The sequence below is a fragment of the Erinaceus europaeus genome, chromosome 3, assembly GCF_950295315.1.
Source record: "Erinaceus europaeus chromosome 3, mEriEur2.1, whole genome shotgun sequence".
Classification (NCBI taxonomy): domain Eukaryota; kingdom Metazoa; phylum Chordata; class Mammalia; order Eulipotyphla; family Erinaceidae; genus Erinaceus; species Erinaceus europaeus.
This window is the reverse complement of record NC_080164.1, coordinates 117,732,372-117,754,877: the sequence shown is the minus strand read 5'-3', so window position 1 is coordinate 117,754,877 and position 22,506 is coordinate 117,732,372. Positions and strand designations below refer to the sequence as shown.

General features: G+C 47.9%; 1 protein-coding gene across 1 annotated transcript in view; it reads right to left on the bottom strand.

The window, feature by feature from the left end:
- Positions 1-19,431, bottom strand: part of PKD2 (polycystin 2, transient receptor potential cation channel) — a 60,809-nt gene extending 41,378 nt beyond the window's left edge. The window contains exons 1-3 of the mRNA XM_060187786.1: positions 18,791-19,431; positions 7,333-7,446; positions 1,302-1,435 (exon numbers count right to left, since the gene is read on the bottom strand). Of these exons, the coding sequence (XP_060043769.1) occupies positions 1,302-1,435; positions 7,333-7,446; positions 18,791-19,328 (786 nt within the window). The 5' untranslated portion in view covers positions 19,329-19,431. The remainder of the gene's footprint in view (positions 1-1,301; positions 1,436-7,332; positions 7,447-18,790) is intronic.
- Positions 19,432-22,506: the final 3,075 nt, after the last annotated feature.

The following is a 22,506-nucleotide window of genomic DNA, read 5'->3' as shown; positions in this document are numbered from 1 at the left end:
GTCATCTGCTCTATTCCTACCTTTGGGTTCCTGTTTATTAAATACTTTGTCCGGCTTTATATCTTACCACCTTTCAGCCACCAAATTTCAGACATTACCATGATGCCAACCTGACTGCCCTGGGCAGATGACCTCACCAATGTGTCCCAGAACCTCACCTCTCCAGAGCCCTATTCCACTAGGGAGAGACAGAAACAGGCTGGGGATATGGATTGACTGCCAACGTCCATACCCCAATGTCCAGTGGAGAAGCAATTACAGAAGCCAGGACTCCCACTTTGTGCACCCCATAAAGAATTTTGGTCCACACTCCCAGAGGGATAAAGAATAGGGAAGCTATCAATGGAAGGGATGGGACACGGAACTCTGGCGGTGGAAACTGTATGGAATTATACCCATTATCTTACAATCTTGTTAATCAGTATTAAATCACTAGTAGAAAATTAAAAAAAAAAAACTATACAATATATATTGAGAAATGTGTGACTTACCTAAAACAAGGCCAGAGGTAATGAAGCATCATGCATGCACAGTCTGGGAGTCAGGGAGAAGCAGCATAACAGTCATGCCAAAGACGCCCGTGCCTGAGGCTCATTAAGTCCCAGGCTCAATCCTCAGCACCCCCATACGCCAAAGCTGAGCAGTGCTCTGGTCTCTCTGTCTTTCTGTAACTCCCTGTACCTCTCTGTGTCTCTCTCTCTAAACTCAAGACCAAGGTATTTTGAAAATAAGGTAAAACAAAGCAAGATAAGAAGCCTACGGGTTACACCTTAAGAAGTGTTCAGCAAACATATGGTGTTTTAATTTGTATTAGTGATTTATAATAGTAATAGCTTCTAAGACTATATAATTAGAGGTATAATTCCAGACTGCTCCCATCACTGAAGCTCTGCATGTCCCCATAACCTCCAAAGTTTAATGACGTTTAGTAAATTGTGAGTGAATGAATGAATGAATGAATGAATGAGTTATAAACCAGAGGGAGAGAATTATAAACTAGGTTGCTTCTCGTCCTCTCCCACACACCTGGCAGTGCTCTGAATGCTGGCTGCTTTATTTACACCCCAAGGCCTGAGATATTACGTGCCTTGTAATAGTTACCATGGAGATTTAGAAACAGCAGGCCTGAGCCACTGAGCAAGGCACACATCAGGTCCTGGGGACGTGGCTGCCTTTGAGGGCAGGAAAGCTAGTGCTGAACACCTGCAGTGCATAGTGCTCAGTGCGGCTAGGCTGAGCCTGAGGCTGGGTGACTCCCTATCAGTGATTAAAAAGGGCATTTCTGAGTCATGCGCCATTACCTTCCAGAAGTCTTCCATGGAAGAAAGGGTTTTGAAGCTGGTTTTCTCCGATTTGGACACCGGCGTGTCTAAGAAGAGCTGGGCCATAAGCCGGGTGTAGTAGTACATGCTGGAACCCATCATCCCATATGTCACTGAAATAGACACAGCCGCGTGAGCCCACCCACTGCCTGGAGCCCCAAGAGGCCAGGCTCCCTCCCCACCCCCAGGCTTTGCACTCCCCCCACCCCCATCATATGGCAATACCCTCAGCTCTTTCTCCATTTTCCTTCCCAGAGAAGCCTCTGAGCACATCCAAGTGGCTTCACCCTCAGGACCTCATTCCTGAGAGTGGATAAACCCCTTCCCTTCCCACAGAACTGGGGCGGGCAACAGCCCGGAAATGCACTAAAACCTATCCCAACTGGAGGTGATTATGCTTAGCGGACTAAGAGGTGAAAGACAACTATCAGATGTAATCTAGAGAGCCGAGACATGTGAACTTGTAGAAACAAACGAACAAACAATAAAATCAAAAGAAAAAGAAAAAAACAGGAGTAAGCAAACTGTCTCTTGGACTTTGTGATAACTCTGGTGGTTACCACTGGGAGGGAGGGGGCACAGAACTGTGGTGGCGGCTGTGGTGTGGAACTACGTCCGAGATCTTACAACCTTTTACACCACTACTAGTCAGAAATTTGAGAAAGTGATTTGTAAAAAGAATCCAATAAATAAAATGATTCAACGTAGTGGCTGACAGTTAAATAAACAGAAATGGTGGTTCTTCCTTAATCAAGTTGCTATATCATATTTGTTACAGGTTTCAATCCATTTATTTTTATTTTATTTCATTTTTATTGCTGCTGGGGTTATCACTGGGGCTCAGCGCTGGCTCTATGAATCCACTGCTCTCAGCAGCCATTTTTCCCTTTCTATTTTATTTGACAGGACAGAGAAAAACTGACAGGGGAGGGGGAGTCAGAGAAGGAGAAAGACAGAGAGTCACCTGCAGACCTGCTTTGACTCTCATTAGTATCGCCTCTGCAGGGTGGGGAGGGGGGCTTGAACCTGGGTCCCTGCGCATGGTAATGTGTGTGCTCAAGTAGGTGCATCACTGCCAGCCCCCTCAGTCCTTTAATGAGGACTATTTTATGCTAGACTCTCACAGCTGCCTGCTCTATGTGCCACAAAGCCTATAGTTCACTAACACAAAGCTTCAAGGGGAAGCAAATGTGGTTTTTTTGTTTTTTTTTTTTTGCTTCTTTGACAGCTCTCAACACCCAGCAGGAGACTAACACTTTGTGGATCTTTGAATACTCTCTAGACACTATATAATGAAAGTATATCTCCTTAACTTCACTGTGTCTTCAGTATTGAGTTTTTGCTCATTAAGTCCCAGGCCTAGAAATGAAGGTAACGAATGACTTCACTGGCAAACGCTAGAAGAACTTAAAGTTAAGGGCTTGACTTGATGCAGCTCCTGAGCTTTTAGCGCCACCTGCTGGACAGTAAGGAAAGCAGCACCATCTAGTTTTGATGGAATAATTTAGTCAGCAAACATTAACTCAGTCCCTCCCTGGGGCCAGGAGCCTGGCTCCGGCTGGCCCTCCCACCCTCACTTCAGGCTGCCCCCAAAGCCCCCCCCCCAATGCTGTGGGGGGGCTCAGAGCTCGCTCCTACCTCACGCTGTTCTTTCTCCACCTGAGGTCTTGGAGAGGCTTCCCTGCAGGGGGAAATCCTCTTCCCTGGCCACCTCCTTTTCTATCCTGGTGCAGCATTTAAAACCAATGTCTAAATCTGCTTTTGATTCCTTTTAACTATTTTATTGATTGATTGGCTTCATTCTGGTGACACCACTCAGCTCTGGCACAGGTGGTTCTGGGGACTGGACCTAGAACCTCAGGCAGCCGGGTCCTGGGCTCTCACACTGAGGTACTTCCCAGCCCGAGTCAGACTTCAGTGACACGACTGAACAGTCGAATGGATGAGGGAAAAAAAGTAGCATTTAGGGTGGGGAGATAGCATGGGGCATATACAAAAGACTCTCATGCCAGAGGCTCCAGAGTCCCAGGGTCAATATCTGCACTATTAGCTAGAGCTGAGCAGGGCTCTGGTAAAAATAAAATAAAATAAAACAAAGGAGGGGAGGGAGGAAGTCGTATTAATACATGAATATACATTTCTCAGAGCTGGAGCATTCGTCCAGTTCAACAAAAAGAACCAAGATCCCCCCAGCTGCAGTCAGCCTTTCAGTTACCTGCCATGAGCTTGCCCCTATGATCCTGAGGGGCTCTGACAATATCTGTCACTGCAAACTAAGCCAGCTCCCACTGGTGGAAGGTCCACCCACTGACCACTTACCCACAACGGATACTGCATGGTTTCCCTTGCTAATCAGCATAGCTACGTAGCGACTACCTTCCTTATAAGGGTTGACACCTCAAATAAAACATGCGATGCAGACTTTTCACTCTCAAGCATGAAGCATATAACAAGTGTTTTTAAGTTGGATGTGAATAGTATGTAGGCCCTGGTGTCATGCTATCCATTACGTATCAGGCAAAGTCTCTTACTTCAGGATCTACTGGAGAACATACATTTCTTCTTTAAAATGTTCTGCTGGGGCCAGGTGTGGAGGCGCACCCTGCAGAGCACACGTTCTAGGCACGGAGACCCAGCTGCAAACCCCTGGTCTCCACCTGCAGGGGTAAAGCTTCTCGAGTAGTCAGACAAGTCTGCAGGTGTCTCTCTCCCTCTCTACTTGCTCCCTCCCCTCTCAATTTCTCTGTGCTAGCAAATAAAACGGGGGGCAGGGAGGGAAAACATGGCTACTGAGCTTCAGTGACAATCCTGGTGGAAAAAGAAAACTCTTCCGCTTCTAGACCACGTCACACTGTATTATAATTTCCACTCATTTCTCCATTTTCATGACTTTTTGGGATATTACTGAGTTTAAAGTCAAAGGCCTCTCCATGTTGACCATCTTTATTTCTTACTCTGTAAAACATCTGCTTTGCTTGATGATCTGTGGGTTACACTTGCCGCCTTACAGTTATTAGTATGTCTTAATATTTCTTGGAGTTGTTATTTACAATGACTTCACTTTGTTCTTCGCTGTGCAGAACTAGCATGATTCAGTGACGCTGACTCAACCACATTTCTTTTGTGATTTCAGTTCTGCTTGGATATTAGAAAAGCTGAGTGATTTCATAGTGTGCAAGCAGAGCAGAGCAAATGACGAGGCCCTGACAGCACAGGCCTTTTAATATTTTTTTCATTTATTTGATTTTTATTATTATTATTTTTATTGCCGCCGGGGTTATTGCTGGGGCAAAGTACCAGCACTATGAATCCACTGCCACTGGCGGCCATTCCCCCCCCCCCTTTTTCCTTTTCTTATTTTTATTAGATAGGGTAAAGAGAAATTGCGAGGATATAGGAAGAAAGAAAGATAGAAACCTGCAGACCTGCTTCACTGCTTGTGAAGCGGACTCCTTGCAGGTGGGGAGTTGGGGCTCAAACCCAGGCCCCTGAACTTGGTAATATGTGTGCTTAACACAGTGCACGACCACCTGGCCCCCCAGAGGCCTTTAATTGGTCATTTCCAGCTTCCCCGAATTTCTTTTAATGACCAACAAGACTCCCTTTCCATATCAAACAACAGAAAAATCCAGACTCTGTAAAAAAAACACTTAAGTAGATAAATGCTGTTCACATATCTCATTTTTACTTATATAGCCCCCTCCCCTTTGTCTGTTCTTCTTTCTTTTCTCAGGAAGATGAAAGGAAGTCTCATCCCATTAAGACTCTAGCATTGTCAGTACAGCCCAGTATGGGACCAATGAATAAAATCAAGTCAGTCTCCGAAAATTACAACGGTGGAAAGTTCAATGTCTCCTTAAACCTTTTTTTACTCAACTTACACATCCTTTTGCTCACTTTCTCAATCTAGTAAGGGTGAAATTATTTTAAAGGAACATTTAGCACTCAGCTAACTAAGGCCAGGGTGATCCACTGCAACATCTAAAGAATGGCGTCACCAAGCACTGGTCACACTGGCCGGCCCTCTCCTTATCCAGAGAGGATGCTTTCCCAGAGTGCTTCTGGCTTCGGGCCTGTCTAAGTGGACACTGTAGGAACAAGTTCCTATCTTCTCAAGGGAGAATAGTGAGGAGTCCTGGGCACTCACAAATCTGCTTCCTGTCTGTTCTCTTCAAGAGTTTTAGGGAGATGCCATCCAACATGCTGGGATTCAGAGAATAAACACTCCCTATGACTTTTGGGACTTTGAGGCAAATATTTTTTGTTGTTGTTGAATTTGGGGTCTCACACTTGTGTGATTTCATGGCTTCCAGGCTCAGTTTTTCATTCATATAGACATACACGGGGAAGGGGGGTGGGGTGGAAGAGGATGGAGAGAAAGAGAGTGAGAGAGATACAAAGGAGAGAGGAGCAACACCAGAGCCCACAGACTTCCTCCAGTTCTGTAACACTCCTATGTGGGATCAGGGTTCAAGCCTGGACTGCACATATAGTTAGGCATGCACCCTACATTGTGAGCTATCTCTCTAGTCCCAAGGCAAATTCTTTCTAAAACCAGTTTTAGACCTCGTTGGCTAAGACCTTTCTGCCCTCCCCGAGGACAGAGGAACTTAATGAAAAAATAGAGGAAAAAGAAAGACATGAGTTTACAGTCAACTTCCTGGAGAGTTAAAGTCCAGTTACTATTAAAGATCTGGAAGGAATTATGAGTCCAAAATAAAGGCACCCACATAATGAACTCAACCCCAAAACAAAGGGCCACTGAAGAACGCATGTCTAGAAAGCCAGGGTCAGGACATCGTTTCTATTTGCTCACAGCTTGACTGGGAAAGTCATTTTGTAGATAAAAATTCTTGGGGGCCAGGTGGTGGTGCACCTGGCTGAGCGCACACATTACAGTGCACAAGGACCTGGGTTCAAGCCCCTGGTCCCTACCTGCAGGAGGAAAGCTTCAGGAGTAGTGAAGCACGTCTGCAGGCATCTCTCCCCCTTCCTATCTCTCCTCCCCCTCTTAATTTCTGTCTCCAACCAATAAATAAATAAATATTTAAAAATATAAAAAAATCATTAATTCTTATGAGAGTCTTAACATCTATTGCTATAAAGACTTGGACACTACAATTACTGTTAAGTAATCTGATAGTTTCATGTGTTGCTTTCACAGGAAACAGTGAAAATGGTCACAATGGGAACTAAGGTTTTGTTGTTGTTGTTGTTTGCTTATCTCAGACAGAAGCAGAGAGGGAGAAGGAGAAGGGGAGGGGAGGGAGAGGCACTGGAGCTTCCTTCAATGTGGTAATGTGCTGGGGGCCCATTGGAACCTGGGCTTGTGCACATGGCAAAGCAACACACTGTCCCGGTGAGCTTCTGATATTTCAGTGGCCTGCTAGTACTACGTTTTCTATTCTCCTTCCTTCCTTTTCTACTAGGGTTATCACTGGGGCTCAGTGTCTACACTACGAATCTACCGCTCCTGCTAGCCAATTTCTCTCTTTTCTATTTTTTTTTTAATTATTTCTTTATTGGGGAATTAATGTTTTACATTCAACAGTAAATACAATAGTTTGTACATGCATAACATTCCCCAGCTTCCCATTTAACAACACAACCCCCATTATGTTATTTTCTTTTCTATTTTTATTTGACAGAACAGAGAGAAACTGAAAGGGAAGGGGAGGGGAGAGAAAGACAGACAGCTGCAGACCTGCTTCACTAGTCATAAAGCTTCCCCCTGCAGGTGTGGAGCGGCAGGGGTTTGAACCCTGGTCACTGCGCATGATGATATGTACGTTTAACTGGGTGCACTGCTGCCCAGGCCCCAGCACTAAGTTTTCACTGTTGTTTACCAGAGGGGAGAGAAGAACTTCACCAACTTCTAAACTGGAACTGAAAATGGTGAGCACATGAAGTAGCCCTTTGGGCACCCCCAATTCTGTGCCCTTGCAGTTCTGAATGAACACACTCTCTCACCACTTGATTCTTGGTTGGTGGCAGGGAACGTCCTACTCACAGATGCACAGGACCAGGAGGAAGAGGAGGTACGTGAGCAGCTCCCGCAGGACGCTTTGCAGGTACTTCTCCCGGCTTGTACTGTTCTCCTGCATGAACCTCGTGCCCCAGAGACCTTGGAGATCATAATAGAGAAAGGACATCACTCAGTTTCAAAAATCTTACGAATGACAAAGGCAGAACACACAACAGCACAACTTGTTTTTCTGTTTTTGTTTTGGCCACCAAGGTTACTGCTGGGACTTGAGAGGCTGCTTCTGTCATGTATTTCTCATCTTACAGAGACATTCCTATCACCCGCCCAAGCTGGTTTCCACCCTGGAAGATCTACCTGTGAACAAGCCCTGGCCCTCTCAACTTACATTGAAAATGGATTCCAGAAGAATTTAAAGACAGGTGCTGTCTTTGTTGACCTCACAGCAGCCTATGACACGGTCTGGCACCGTGGTCTCCTAGTCAAGATCTCAAGATGCCTGCCTCCATGGGTGGCCAACACTATATCGTTTCTTCTCCAAAACAGAAGATTCTGGGTGCATCTGGGTGACAAGTCTAGCAGATGGAGACTTGTCTCAAGTGGCCTCCCCCAGGGCTCTGTTCTGGCTCCTACGCTATTTAATATTTACATCAATGACCTCCCAGAAACTTCTTCAAGGAAGTTCATCTACGCCGATGACATCTGCTGTGCAACTCAGGCATCCAAGTTCGACATCCTCGAGGAAACACTCACGAAAGACATGTCTCTGATATCTGATTACTGTAAAAAATGGCGACGAATCCCTAGCACTGCAAAAACGGTATCATCTGTTTTCCATCTACACCATGCCTTGGCCTCGCGTGAGCTTAATGTGCAGCTTGGCGATACGAGAATCCGGCATGAAGCCCAGCCATTACTATCTTGGCATTACTCTCGATCACACTCTGTCATTTCACAAACATCTCATAAAAACTGCAGCAAAGGTGGGCGCGAGGAATAACATCATTGCAAGACTGGCCAGCTCCTCATGGGGCGCGAGCGCTTCCACACTACGATCATCATCTCTGGCATTATGCTATTCCACTGCAGAATACTGTGCCCCAGTATGGTTCCGTAGCCCCCATGTCCACTTGGTCGATTCCAAATTATATTCCTCCATGAGGATAATTTCTGGAACCATCCGTTCCACCCCGGTTCCATGGCTGCTAGTTCTTAGCAACATCGCCCCGCCAGATATTCGTCGGGATGCGGCATCATCTAAGTTCATTTCCCACGTCTATGCTCACCGGACCTGCCAATATACACGGATATCTTCGCCCACCCTGTCCAACGCTTGACGTCTTGTCACCCAATCTGGTCCCCTACGCCTACACTGAACTTCTCTGTTCCAGTCTCTTGGAAACAGAGCTGGCAGTCAGCTGAGGTAAAGAACAAACACCTCATCATAGACCCCTGCAAGCGTCAACCCAGCTTTGACCTAGCACGTTATGATTGGGCCCTCCTCAATCGCTATTGAACAGGCCATGGCCGGTGCGCCGCTATGTTCCATCACTGGGGAGCCAGAGACGACCCGAACTGCCCCTGCGGCTACAGACAGACTATGACCCACATAGTCAACGACTGCCACCTCTCCAGATTCAAAGGAGGTCTCGAAACTTTACATCAGGCTCAACCTGACGCTGTTGACTGGCTACGGAAGAAGGGCAAACGCTAGAAGAAGAAGAAGGTGCCTGCGTGATGAATCTATTGCTCCTGGTAGCCTTTTCGTTTGATTTATTTTTATATAGACTGAGAAACTGGGGAGGAAAGGGAGATACAGAGGGAAAGAGAGACACCTGCAGCACTGCTTCACCACTTACGAAGCTTTGGCCTGCAGGTGGGAGCCGGGGGGGGGGGGGGACTTGAACCTGGGTCCTCACACATGGTAAGGTGGGTGTTCTATAAGGAGCACCACCGCCCGGCCCCAACAGCTGAACCGTTAAGGGGTATTCCCTCATTTACACATATTTAGGGGCACGTACTCCATGCACAAAATTGTTTTCACAGGCAGAACTTCTATTGAAGAGCAGTTATCAGCCTCTCTGCCTCCATCTGCCACGACGTTCAAAATACAATGCAGATGGTCGTCACCTCAAGTCCCCACTTACTAGCTGAGAGCTTGGTAAGCATCAGAGACTGGAGGCCAGGGAGGCCTGAAAGAGATAAACTGAGCATGTGCACTAGCTCCTCCTTCCTGGGGGGAGGATGGGTCTGTAATGAGCCTACTCCTTTGCTTCTCTCTCTCTCTCTCTTTTTTTAGACAGGGGCAGCAAGGCAAAGGCGGAGGAGAGTCACACACATGGCAAAGCATACTATCCAAGTGAGCAGTTTCACTTTTACTCCTCCCATTCTATTTTATGTGATCGGACAGAGAAATTGAGAGGGGGGAGACACAGATAGAGACAGACACTTGCAGCCCTGCTTCATGACAGTTGTGAAGCCTCCTCCCCTTGCAGGTGGAGGACTGGGAGCTTGAACCTCAGTCCTTGAGCACTATGCCATCCTCCTATCCTTAAATCCAGTGAAGCCCATGATGTGAGTGAGGAAACATCACAGGTGGTACCTTCTAGATCATCCCCGACATACAGACATCCCTCACTGGAGAACCATTTCTAGCCACATAAATCTCTCTTACATTTATTTTGGATAGAGACAGAGAGAAGTTGAGAGGGGAGGGGGAGACTAAGAGGGAGAGAGACAGAGAGACACCCACAGCACTGTTTCACCACTTGAGAAGCTTCTCTCCTGTGGTGGGGACCAGGGGCTTGAACCCGGGTCCTTGTGTATTGTGATGTGTGCACTCAACCAGGGGCACTACCACACAGCCCCAGGAGAACCATTTCTATCTGGAGACATCTCCCAAGCTTTGCACACACCAATGTTCAGCCTCTGATCTGGATTCTCTTGTCCTCTGAAAAACTGAACTCTCTTTCCTTTCCAGGCTTAGCCTACCAGGTCTTACCCAGCCTGGATCATCTTTTTATTTATGAGATACACACACACACACACACACACACACACACACACACACACACGCACGCACCTGTGCACACACATGCGAAAAAGATACCAGAGCCCTGCTCAGCTCTGGCTAATGGTGGTGCTGGGAATTGAACCTGAGCTCTCAGAGCCTCTGGCAAGAAAGCCATTATGCTGTCTCCCCTGCGCCTGCCTGGGTCATCTTCAAGAGGCACAGCTCAGGGCGGACATCTCTTTCTCTTTAGAGAAGGAATCACATTGGCAACCAAGCCAGCTCATTTGTATCGAGCAGTCAGAGTGGCCAAGAAACAGACAGACATGGAGATGTGGTCATGGCTGGCCAAAGTCCTGGGAATGAACAGTGCGGCAAAGCCCCCCCACCCCCAGCATTTGCCAGGAGACAAATCTGGATAGGCAGGTTAATGGTTAAAGCCTCCAGCAGGCCTTAACCCCTGCACACCCGCAGAGCACATGCAGACAAAAGTGGCAATGATCTATCCTCTTTCCTTTCCAGAGAAATGACTGCATCGTTGGCATTTATGGATTTTTTTTTTTAAAGTCTTCTGCTGATATGTTCCTTCTGACCCTGCCTGTAAGTCTTGTTGCACTTCCTTCTTTTTCTCCTCTACCTCAGATCGGCAGGTGAATGCAGACACCCTCTGTTACACAGCATGGGCCCCACCAGCCTAGAAAGGGAGCCCAGCTTCAGGCTCGCTTTGCTCCCGCCAAGATCTGGTAGTTGTCAGGGAATTACTCACGCAGAAGAAATGCGACAGGCAGAATGTTTGTTTCCTGAAACTCTATCGTATTAAAGAATTATTACAAATTTAGATGACATGGAAAATTACAGCTCAGAATAACACAGTGGCGGCCAACTAGCAGGCTCAGTAGCCTTGGACACCAGACACCATTTCTTGGGGCATATTTCTTTTGAAAGCCGGGCCGAAAATATGCACATAGGGCAGGGTTGCTAATCTTTTTAGCATCGGTAAGACAGCTGCCTTGCCTCAAGCAGCCAGTGATTTCACTCTTTCCCCAGTTTACAAATAATGCAAACTAAGGGACAACTATGGGTCTTAATATAGATTCCTAGAAAATCTGACTCAAACAAGATTGGTCTGTGGAGACAGCACAGTGGTGATGTAGAAGACTCTCATATCTGAGGCTCTGAGGTCCCAGATTTCATTCCCAGCAGCGCAAGCCAGAGCTGAGTAGGGCATTGGTCTCTGTATCTTTCAGTCTGTATCTCTCTCTCTCATTAAAACAAATATCTATCTATATATATATCTATATATATATATGGAGAAATGTTTATGGCAGCTTAACTCTAATCCTTGAAGGAGACATTTCAGATAGAAAAGAGACACCCCCCCCCTTGCCGAGTGCGTGTAATTTGTTTTATTTCTGAGCAGGGCACCACTCAGCTCTGGCACCTAACAGTGTTGGGGATCAAACATTGGTCCTCTTATATGCAAGTTTTATATGTTAACACTAAGCTATCGGTGTGTTTAATGTATTTATTTATTTATATATTGGACAGAGGCAGAAAGAGACTGAAGTGGAATGGGGAGAGAGGGAGAGAGACACCTGTAGCACTGCTTCACTGCTCGTGAAGCTCCCCCCCTGCAGGTGGGGACCGGGGCAAGTCCATGTGTTCAACCGAACGTGCCACCCCTTAGCCCAGTTCTTATACTTTTTTATGTATTTATTTATTTTTTATATTTATTTCCCCTTTTGTTGCCCTTGTTGTTAAACATTGTTGTGGTTATTGATGTTGTTATTATTGGATAGGACAGAGAGAAATGGAGAGAGGAGGGGAAGACAGAGAGGGGGAGAGAAAGATAGACACCTGCAGACCTGCTTCACTGCCTGTGAAGCGACTTCCCTGCAGGTGGGGAGCCGGGGGCTCGAAACAGGATCCTTATGCCAGTCCTTGAGCTTTGCGCCATGTGCATTTAACCTGCTGCACCACCACATGACTCCCCAGTTCTTTTATTTCTATATAGTCTATAACTTCCTGCATGTTTCTGTATCCTGAAAAATCTGCTGCTCTGGAACTCTCATCCAGGTTCCCACTGTTTTTCCTATTTGTGTGGTCTGTGTAGGACCCAGGGACCTCTTTATAATCTGCTAGGTGGGAAATGGTCGCATCCACAAACAGAAAGGACACGTGTCTGTCCCACAGCCAGCCGCAGTGTTCAGTGGAGCTGACGAGGTGAGGCGGTGTCAGGACAGAGCTCCAGAGGGCAGCCCCCTTGCCAGCCAGCTGTCCCTGGGTGGAGCTGTCCCTCCCCACAGCTGTCCCTGGGTGGAGAGTGACTCTGCATCAATGCCACCACCAGCACAGTGATGCCTCCAGCTGTCAGGGAGAGGGAAGCGACAAGCCTCAGTTGCCCAGGCCCCTGTGGGCATCAGGCAGGGTGCATGATGCCAGGACTGAAGCAGAGCACAGCAAGGACATGGTGTGTCCCCCTGAACACCGTCACAGAGTCTGTGCCCTGGGCAAACCCTGAGGTAAGTGATCCCAAACCGCCAAAGCTAGCCCAGAGTCCGAGGTGGTGGGTGGGTGGGTATGCTACTCTTGAGAACAGCAGTGGCACACCTGGTAGAGCACATGCGTTATCTTGCATAAGGACCCAGGTTCGAGCCCCCACCTCTACCCGCAGAGGAGAAGCCTCACAAGTGGTGAAGAAAGTCTGCAGGTATCTCTGTCTCTCTATCTCTTCCTTTCCTCTCAATTTCTCTCTGCCTCTATCCAGTAAATACATGTGTACATAAAATAGTAAAAATATGCTATTTTTTGGTAGGGCACCAAAGTAAAAACCCTGGGGTGAGGGTGAGGGTGGATGTTCAACTTCCCGGGGTGGCGGGGGGAGGGGGGAAATGGGATGGGACACAGTCTTTTGGTGGTGGGAATGGTGTTTATGTACACTCCTATTAATCTGTAGTCATATAAATCACTATTTAATTAATAAAATATTTAAAATATGCTATTTTTAAGGGTTGAGAGGTAGCGCAGCAGGTTAAGCGCATATGGTACGAAGAGCAAGGGCCGGTGTAAGGATCCTGGCTCGAGCCCCCGACTCCCTACCTGCAGGAGTGTCGCTTTGCAGGCAGCGAAGCAGGTCTGCAGGAGTCTTATCTTTTTTCTCCCCCTCTTCTCTCCATTTCTCTCTGTCCTATCCAACAATAATGACATCAGTAACAGCAATAATAATAGCCACAACAATGCTAAAATAACAAGGGCAACAAAAAGGAAAAAAGTGGCATCCAGGAGCGGTGGATTCATGGTGCAGGCACCAAGCCCCAGCAATAACCCTGGAGGAAAAAAAAAAAACTATCTTTACAACTATTGCGTCCACCTGCCTAAAATGCCCTTTCCATTTTATTTTTATAGCCCCTATCCCCCTTTGCTGTTTGGTGTTGGCATGCTTCTAAATTCTGCTTCTAAGACCCCTTCTGTTTCATTGGTTTAATCCCCCCTGCTTAACACTGTATTCTATTTACATAACCACTGTTAACTAAGCACCGCCCTGCCTCCAGGGCATTGGTTTAATCCTCACTGTTTTGCACGCTTTTTCCTTCTCCCCACCCCCTATCCTACGAACATCCTCTTCGGACCTGACTCTTCCGCCTGAGGAAGATATATAAGGACAGGATTGTGATTAGAGATAGCTTAGATTGCGCTGCATTCCACATGAATAAAGACTGAACTGCATACCACTCAGCCATGAGTCCCTGGTCATCTGTCTCTCCTGCCCACGAAGCTAGCCAGTTTGGGAAGAGAGAAAAGGCATCATGAAAAGCAGATGGTGCAGCGACAATGCCCTTACCCACCTCCAGGGCTGAGCAGCTCCCTCAGCACCCGTCAGCTTGGAGTCCTCCCAGCCACCCTGCAGTTGACCTGTGGCCAGGGCAGCTCTGTGGTTAGAGTGGTTCTCAGGGGCACCTATGTCTGGCACAAACGCTGTGCCACCTACAATGCTCCACCCCTCAAGACCTGTGACCCTGAGCCGGGGCAGAAACGGGGCTCAGAGTCACAGGCTGCCTTCACCTGAGGGCCTTGTGCTCCTGGGCTGAGATGTGACCTCCCCTGGGCTGAGATCTGACCTCCCTTGACCTCATGTCACCAGCCTGCATATCTCCATCTCAAAACGAAGGGAGAAAGTGGCTTTGTGGGGCTGCCTGGGGAACTGAAATGTCCCCTGGAAAGGCCTTGGTGTGGCTGGGAGAGGTCTCAGGCAGCACGAGGGGCAGGCCCACTGTCACAATGTCCTCATGGGCCGGGGTCATCACAGCTTGCTGGGCTGGGCTGCAGGGTGGAGGGTGTGCCCACCCCAGAGGGGCTTTTTGCAGTTAGTTTGTGAGCAGTCTGACTGAGCCAATTCTCAGGGCATTTCGTCTCTTCTTTTCTTTATTTCTTTCTTATTTTTGCATTGAGAATGAGAGAAATTGAGAGAAGTGGGACATAAGGAGAGAGACACCTGTAGCACTGTTTTCACCACTTGTGCTACTCAGCTCACCTATCTTCTCTACACTGCCTCTGGAACGTTCTTCAGAGTGACATGTGGTATGTACACACCACCTCCTCTGCTGGGCCCTCCACAGGCTCTGTCTGGAGGAAGAACGCTGTTTCCTGCAGGCCTGCTTGGTCTTACTCCTGCTATTTGTTCTTCCTCAAATGTTCCCAATTTCTTTCAAAATGTCATGCAAGTCTTGCTCTTCCTGGTACTGGCATTTTTCCCCATTGACTTCACACTCCCTGAGTTCATCTGTTGTAGCAGCTTGGCCTTATGGCTGTACAGCCTCCTAAGTCCATAAACTTATGATGAAGCTTTGTGATATGCTCAGGGAAAGCAACAACAAGGCAAACATCCATGTCTAGAAACTATCAACAGGAACTGCCTCTAATAAGGCCTAAGACAGATTCAACTTAGGAAATTCAGAGAAAGTCTGACAATCTACCTCCAGCATCCAATTTTATCTTTGCACTAAAGAGCCTGCCACATGAAAAGTAAACTAGAGGGTTGGAACCATCTATAACACTTTCAGCATCTACCCTTTTCCCTGGATGTTTCCTCTCTCTCTCTCTCTCTCTCTCTCTCTCTTTCTCTGCCTCCAGGATTATCTCTGGGGCTTCGTGTCGGTACTACAAATCCACTGCTCCTCGTGGTCTTTTTTTTTTTTTTTCCATTTTTTTTGGATAGAACAGAGACTAATTGAGAAAAGAGGGGAAGATAGAGGGGGAAAGATAGACACCTGCAGACCTGCTTCACTGCTTGTGAAGCAGCCCCACTCCTGCAGGTGGGGCGCTGGGGACCTGAACCTAGATCCTTGCACAGGTCCTTGTGCTTAATACTATCTATGCTTAACTGGGTGCACCACTGCCTGGGCCCCTCCTCCAGCTGGTCCTCCTGCCTCTCTGTGCCCCTTGCAAGTTCTACCCTGCAGCACACTGCCTGCCTCCAACTCTCTTCAGTGTCTTCTGCTCCCACTCCAATACTTTCAACTGTCTCTCTGTATTTTGGGGGGTGATTTTTCTATTTCTTGGTTAGGTACACTTCCCTAAATCTTTACTTCTCAAGCATTCCTTTTCCCAGGATTTCTTCTGCTAAGATGGAGCCCCTAACCAGGACACAAAAACGAGTCACTGGTACATGTCTTGGGTCACGTCACCAGACACCTCCTGACATGGCACACTGATGTGGGCAGGGAGCTGGGCAGGCAGGCTTTTTTTTTTTCCCACTCATCCACAGGGAACTGAGGCCCAGCAATGGTGAGTCCTATGGTGTCACAAAGGTGGGAGATCTTGAAGAGAAGCACTCAACTACTCCTAGTTTACAGACAGTGAGACCATCAGAGCATGGGGACAAATGTGGGGGCCCACCACATGCAAACCTTGCACCTCAACTCAGAGTCACCTTCTTAGCTACCGAGTTATTTTCTGTTCCAGTCTCAGGGTACAACTAATAGCATGCACCTAAGATTTCTGCCACTCCAAGAGAGAAAAAGTCAGTCTGATGGAAATAGCACAGTGGTTTAAGCAACAGACTTGCATGCCTGATGTACTAGAGGTGCCAAGTTCAGTTCCCAGCACTACCTTAGGCCAGAACTGAGCAGCGTTCTGGTGAAAGAAATAAAGGAAGAAAGAAAGTTCACAACTCCTGCATTTTATGTATTTTACTCTTCTGGGGTTTTGTCCAGTGGAAAATTATGATCTGCTATTTTAATTTATTTATTTTCATAGACTCTAGAGTAAAGCTATAAGTACATTCACAGTACGTGTTAAACAGTTCCCAAAGGTCACTTATTTAGTAAGTGGCCAGGATGTCAACTGGATCTAGTTTAGAAAATAAAAAAGTAAAGTGAAATTTGCTCTAGACTTTTCTGTATTTACTATTTCCGAGTCTGCTCTCCTATTGATTAAACCAGGAACTTCTAGGTATGGCTGTAAGTTTTCATCTGAGCTTCTTCACTGCAAATTTCTGAAGAAATGAGCTCCCACATTACTAGGTTGCATTATTAGGACCACTGAAAGAAGTTTGAGTTATTAGATGCCCACATTGAGTCAGAAAGCATGTGATGTCACTATTTGCCACCTATAAGAAACTTTTCTTCACTTAATATACTAAGCAGTATATTTATGGGCTGGGTAGACAGCATAATGGTTCTGCAAACAACTTTCAGCCTGAGGCTCTAAGGTACCAGGTTCAATCCCCAGTGCCACCATAAACCAGAGCTGTGCAGTGCTCTGGTCTGTCTGCCTCTCTTTTTGTGTTATCTTATCCTTTTCTCTTTTGTTGAAAAATAATAAAATATATATTTTTTACAAAAGCATGTTTATTTACTTATTTACTTACTAGAGCACTGCTCAGCTCTGGTTTATGGTGGTGCAGGGGACTGAATCTGGGACTTTGGAATCTCAGGCATGAAAGTCTCTTTGCATAACCATTATGCTATCTACCCCCCCACCCACAAAAGCACATTTAATATCATGTAAAATAATATATATTTTGATTTAATCCAGTTCTGAATTTAAAACTTTTAGTGTAATTTTCTCTTCCACCATGCCCCAATCAAATCATTTAGATTGGCATTTTTGTAGAATAAGTACCAAGATGAATACTTTTAGAATATATGATTTAGGCCAGAAAGACAGCTCAGTAGGAGGGTGCCTGCTTTACCATGTATGCTGCCCAGATTCCTGCCAGGCTTCCAACCCAGAGGAAGCTTTGGTGCTGTGGTGTCTTCCCGCTCCCCACCCCAGCAGAAAATAGTTAGCCTGAAGCCCCTGGTGACACGACCACCACCAAAAACAATAGAATGATTTGATTTATATTTGTTAAGTATTCATATCACATCAGAGATATCTTATTTATTTTACTTTAAACTTCCTTAGTCCAAGAACTGAGTATTGTGATGATCTCCTTAAAAGTAAAAGAAAAAAAAAAAAGAACATGCAAAAATTGGGAGTCACAGAGATTAAGTCATTGACTATATGGGCCCTCAGCACTTGGATGCTGAGTTGATTCCTCAGCAGTGCCTATGAGAGTGGTGCTCTGGTCCTCTTTCCCTTTCTTTTTCACTAATAAATGCATTTATTAGTGAGAGTATGAGAGAAAGTAGGGGGGGGGAGAGAGAGAGAGTGTTTTCAAAGTTGAAAGAAAGGAAAGAGAAGAAAAAGGAAGAGCTGAGAAAATCAGGAAATGGAAACTCTTCAAAGCAGAGATGAAAATAATTTGGATGCCTAGAGCAATACAACCAAGACTTTCCCAAGGATGCCTCTGACAAAACTTCACCAAAACAGGCTCCCATCTGCTCTTGGAAAAATCTTGTCCGCTGAACACTGGCCCTGGCACATCTGAAAATCCCATTCCTGCCACTTGGCCAGCTGGGCACGCTGAACTCTGACACATTTGGTGATTTTACTGTTTCCTTGCAACTTCAAAGAGCGTTCATTTAGTTAAAAAGCACACTTTCATTTTTTTTTTTTTTTCAAGGCAGTGTAACTTTGCCCTTTGAAATGATCTTGAAAAACCGCCTAGAAAAAGAAATGGCCTCGTAACCCGAGCCCAAAGACCCTATTTCACTCAGTGCGCGCACGGGGTGGGGTGGGGGGGGGCGGTGTGCTCCACAGGACACCGGCAACAACTCAACGTCACCCCTCCCCCGACCTGGGCGACTGCACTGTCGGGCTCGGCAGCACGGGTGGGGGCGAGCGACAGGGGCGCAGCGGGCCGGGATCCCCCTTCGTACTGGCCGAGCCGAGCAGACAGGCAGCTGCGAGCGACCCCAGAGTCAGCCAGCGGCCCCGTTCAGCCCAAGGCGGCCTCCTGCTCAGAAGCAACGACAGTGGGGGCCGAGGTCCCTTGGAAGTGGGGACTCGGTGGCTGCGCCCTGCAGGGGGCGGGGGCTCGCCGGGTCCCGGGATGGGGCGCCCCGGCAGCCGGGAGGCGGCGGCTCTTACCTCGCAGCCCGCGCGCCAAGCGGGCGGCCCAGGCCCGAGGCGGCTGCGCGTCCAACGGGAGGCGGGGGCTGAGGCGCGGGTCCCCCCCGGCCGGGCCCGCGCTCGGGGAGCCCGGCTCGTCGGGCCGCTGGCGCCGGCCGCTCGCGGAGGCCCCTCCCGGGAAGCCCCCGAGCCCGCGGCCCCGGGCCGAGCTCCCCGCGGACGAGGCGACCGCCCTGCGACTGCCGGGCCGCCACTCCACGTCCATCTCCACTACCATGCCGCCGTCCTCGCCCTCCACGTCCTCGTCGTCGTCCTCCTCGGCCTCGAAGCCCGGGTTGTCGCGGCTCCACGCCTGGCGCGAGCAGGCCGACGGCGGCGGCGACGGGGAGGCCGAGGCCCCGGCCGGTGGGTCCCGCGCCGCCGCCCGCCTGATCCGCTCCATCTCCAGCTCCAGACCCGGGGAGCCCGCCAGCAGGCGGCCGGGGCGCGGGGCCCGGGCAGCGGGGCTCGGGGCGGCCCCCGGGGGCTGCGGCTGCACGCGGCGGGAGTGCACCATGGCGGCCGCTCAGCCGCGCCCCGCCGCCGCCGCCGCCGGAGCCATGATCCCGCCCTTCCTCCCGGACCCGCGGCCCCTCGGTCCGCCCCCGCGGCCCCCCGCGGTCTCCCTCGGGCCGCCCCGCCGAACCTAGACGAGCCCAGGCGAGCCCAGACGAACCCCAGCAAACCCAGAGGAATCCTGCCGAGCCCACACGAACCCCGCAGAGCCCCTTGCCGAGCCCAGACGAACCCCACCAAACCCAGATGAATCTCGCAGAGCCCCGGCGAGTCCAAAGGAGCCCCGCAGAACCCTTGGCTGCACCGGCCCGGCTCCCTAGCAGGGGCACCACGCAGGGGGCTCAGTCTGGAGGCCTGGTGCGGAGAGCCCATTGCAGCGGAGCTGAGCCCTGGCAGGAGCCAGGAATCGCGCTTGCTTTTGCAATCTACCAGCGACCTTCCCAGACAGCCTTTCCTGGCCCTTTGCTCCTACACCCCGCCGCTTTTGGGATGCTATCTTTCAGCCGCGCTTGGCGCCTCTCTCCGCACTTTGTGGGGACCCCAACAATAGGGCCCTGGAATTAGGATGCTGGTGCTTCCCGCAGGAGCTCGCCCTCCCCACTCCAGCACTAGCCCCTCGTATAGAACATTCTCAGACACTAACTAAACCGAACCCTTACTCCATTCTGCTAACTCTGCCAATTTAACGCCCCCCCCCGAGCCCCCAGTCTCAGACTCAGTTTATCATGTGCTCTGCCCTCAGGAAAATTCCCTGCAACTTTTGTGCTCCAGACCTGTTCTCACTTTCCAAGTTAAAATTTTTTCGCATTCAGTTTTTTTCTTTACCAGAGCTTTTTTTTTTTTTCTTTCAGTTTTTTTCTTTACCAGTGGAGGAGGGAACCTAGGACTGCTCTCCTGCAAGCACATTGCACCAATGCAGCGCTTTCTCTCCATACCCCTGTCCCAGATTGATTTACTAGAGAACATCAGAGAACAAGCTGAGCTAACCAAATAATCCTCCTGTTAGTCATTCATCTGGACCTTTCGCTGAACCTAGGGCTGCCTAACTCTGCCTGTGGAGTTCTCTGCTTGTTTTGGTGTGTGTCATACTGAGATACATCTGTGGTCATAAAAATTGGTTTAATTTTGCATACTACCATTTCTCTGGATTCCAGATATCCTGGGATAGCCTATACCCACATGAAATTCTTGCAATACATACCCTGAAATTAAATAACACTAGATGGGAGAATGTAATTTACCATCTGACCCATGGCCCAGGCTTTGCACACAAGGTGGGATTCAGTTGAGTGGCCACCCAGGCTGGCATATGAATGAAGATAGGCACGAGGTCACAGAAGCCCTCAGATGTGAGGTAAGGAGCAGAGACTTCAGTCTATAGTTCACAATCATTGTCATGGTGATAGTGGGATTTAATTAATTAATTTTTATAGTGTCAGCTATTTAAAATAAAATCTAGAACATTATTCTGAAAACAATACCTGTGTACCCAAAAGTATTTCACTTGATTTCAATTGTGTGTCTAAATTATGTAAATAATTTAAAATTAAGATGACTGCTTAAGAGAAATTCTTACTACAAATGATTTCAAGATATATGGTTGAAGACACAGCAATATTTGTATGATGTAGGTTTCCTTTGCTTTTGAAAGGTCGGGACTAGTCACTTAGATGGTATAAAGAAACTCAGTGAGCTAGCACAAAATGAATCTCAACAGGAAAGGTGAGGGAGACAGCACAAGAGCTATGTAAGAAGACTCTCATGCCTTTGGCCCTGAGGTCCCAGGTTCAACCTCAGCACCACCATCAACCACCAGAGCTGAGCAGTGCTCTGGTCTCTCTTCCGGTGGCCTTTCTTCCCTCTGTCTCTCTCTTTCTCATTAAAATAAATAAAATGAGGGAGTCGGGTTGTAGCGCAGCAGGCTAATCGCAGGTGGTGCAAAGCACACGGACCAGTGTAAGGATCCCAGTTTGAGCCCCCGGCTCTCCACCTGCAGGGGAGTCACTTCACAAGCGGTGAAGCAGGTCTGCAGGTGTCTGTCTTTCTCTCTCCCTGTCTGTCTTTCCCTCCTCTCTCTATTTCTCTCTGTCCTATCCAATAATGATGACATCAGTAAAAACAACAACAATAACCACAGCAATAAAACAACCAGGGTAACAAAAAGGAATAAATAAATATTAAAAAATGAAATATCATATATTAAAATGAATACAGGAAAATTCCTTTAAAAGGTTATCCTAAACAAAACAAAGGACATCTCAGCAGGACCTTGAATTCAGGGACCAGAGTGGAGAAGCCAAGCCAAGCCCAACTAGGCCCAGCATCAGTTCTGCCGCAGCAGTTGCAGAGGTAGCTGGGTCCTGGCAGCAAGAGTGGTGCCGCCATCATCTTTCCTGGAACTGCTCTGCACTGAATTTGCACCACACCATAGCAGCTCCTACCGCTGGCTACTTTTATTTTAGATCCTAGTTGGTGTTTCGTATAACTTGACAGGTTATGTCCTGGTTTTAGGAAATTTCCTATCTTTTATCCCCTGTAGATTCACGGTAATTGCTTTCCTTCTTCTTCTTCTTCTTCTTCTTCTTCTTCTTCTTCTCCTTCTCCTTCTCCTTCTCCTTCTCCTTCTCCTTCTCCTTCTCCTCCTTCTTCTTCTTCTCCTCCTCCTACTTCTCCTCCTCCCCCTCCTCTTCCTCCTCCTCCTCCTCCTCCTCCTCCTCCTCCTCCTCCTCCTTCTTCTTCTTCTTCCCTTTTGATTCAAGAAAAGACTTCTTAGGATGCTCTCTTTTTGGGTGTTAGGCAAAATCTGTATAACCTAGGTGATGTTAAGGTGATCACTTTCTAAATCTTACATCTTAGGAGTTTCATTACTAATTTTAATCTTGGTCTTCACAAACCCTCCAACAATATATTTCTTTCTCAAATACTTAATGTGTTCTTCATGCTTTATTAATGCCCATTTCTTTTTGACAGAAGTAGAATGGAGAGAGTGAGGAAAGAGACCACAATACCAAAGCTTCCTTCAATGTGGTGGGAACCTGACTCGAACTTGGGCCATACACGTGGCTAAGCAGTGCACTATCCAAAATAGCTAGTTCACTGGCCTTATTAATATTCTTAAGGCACCTGGTTTGTAGGGCCTGGTGGTGGTGCACTTGAGCACACACATTACCATGTGCAAG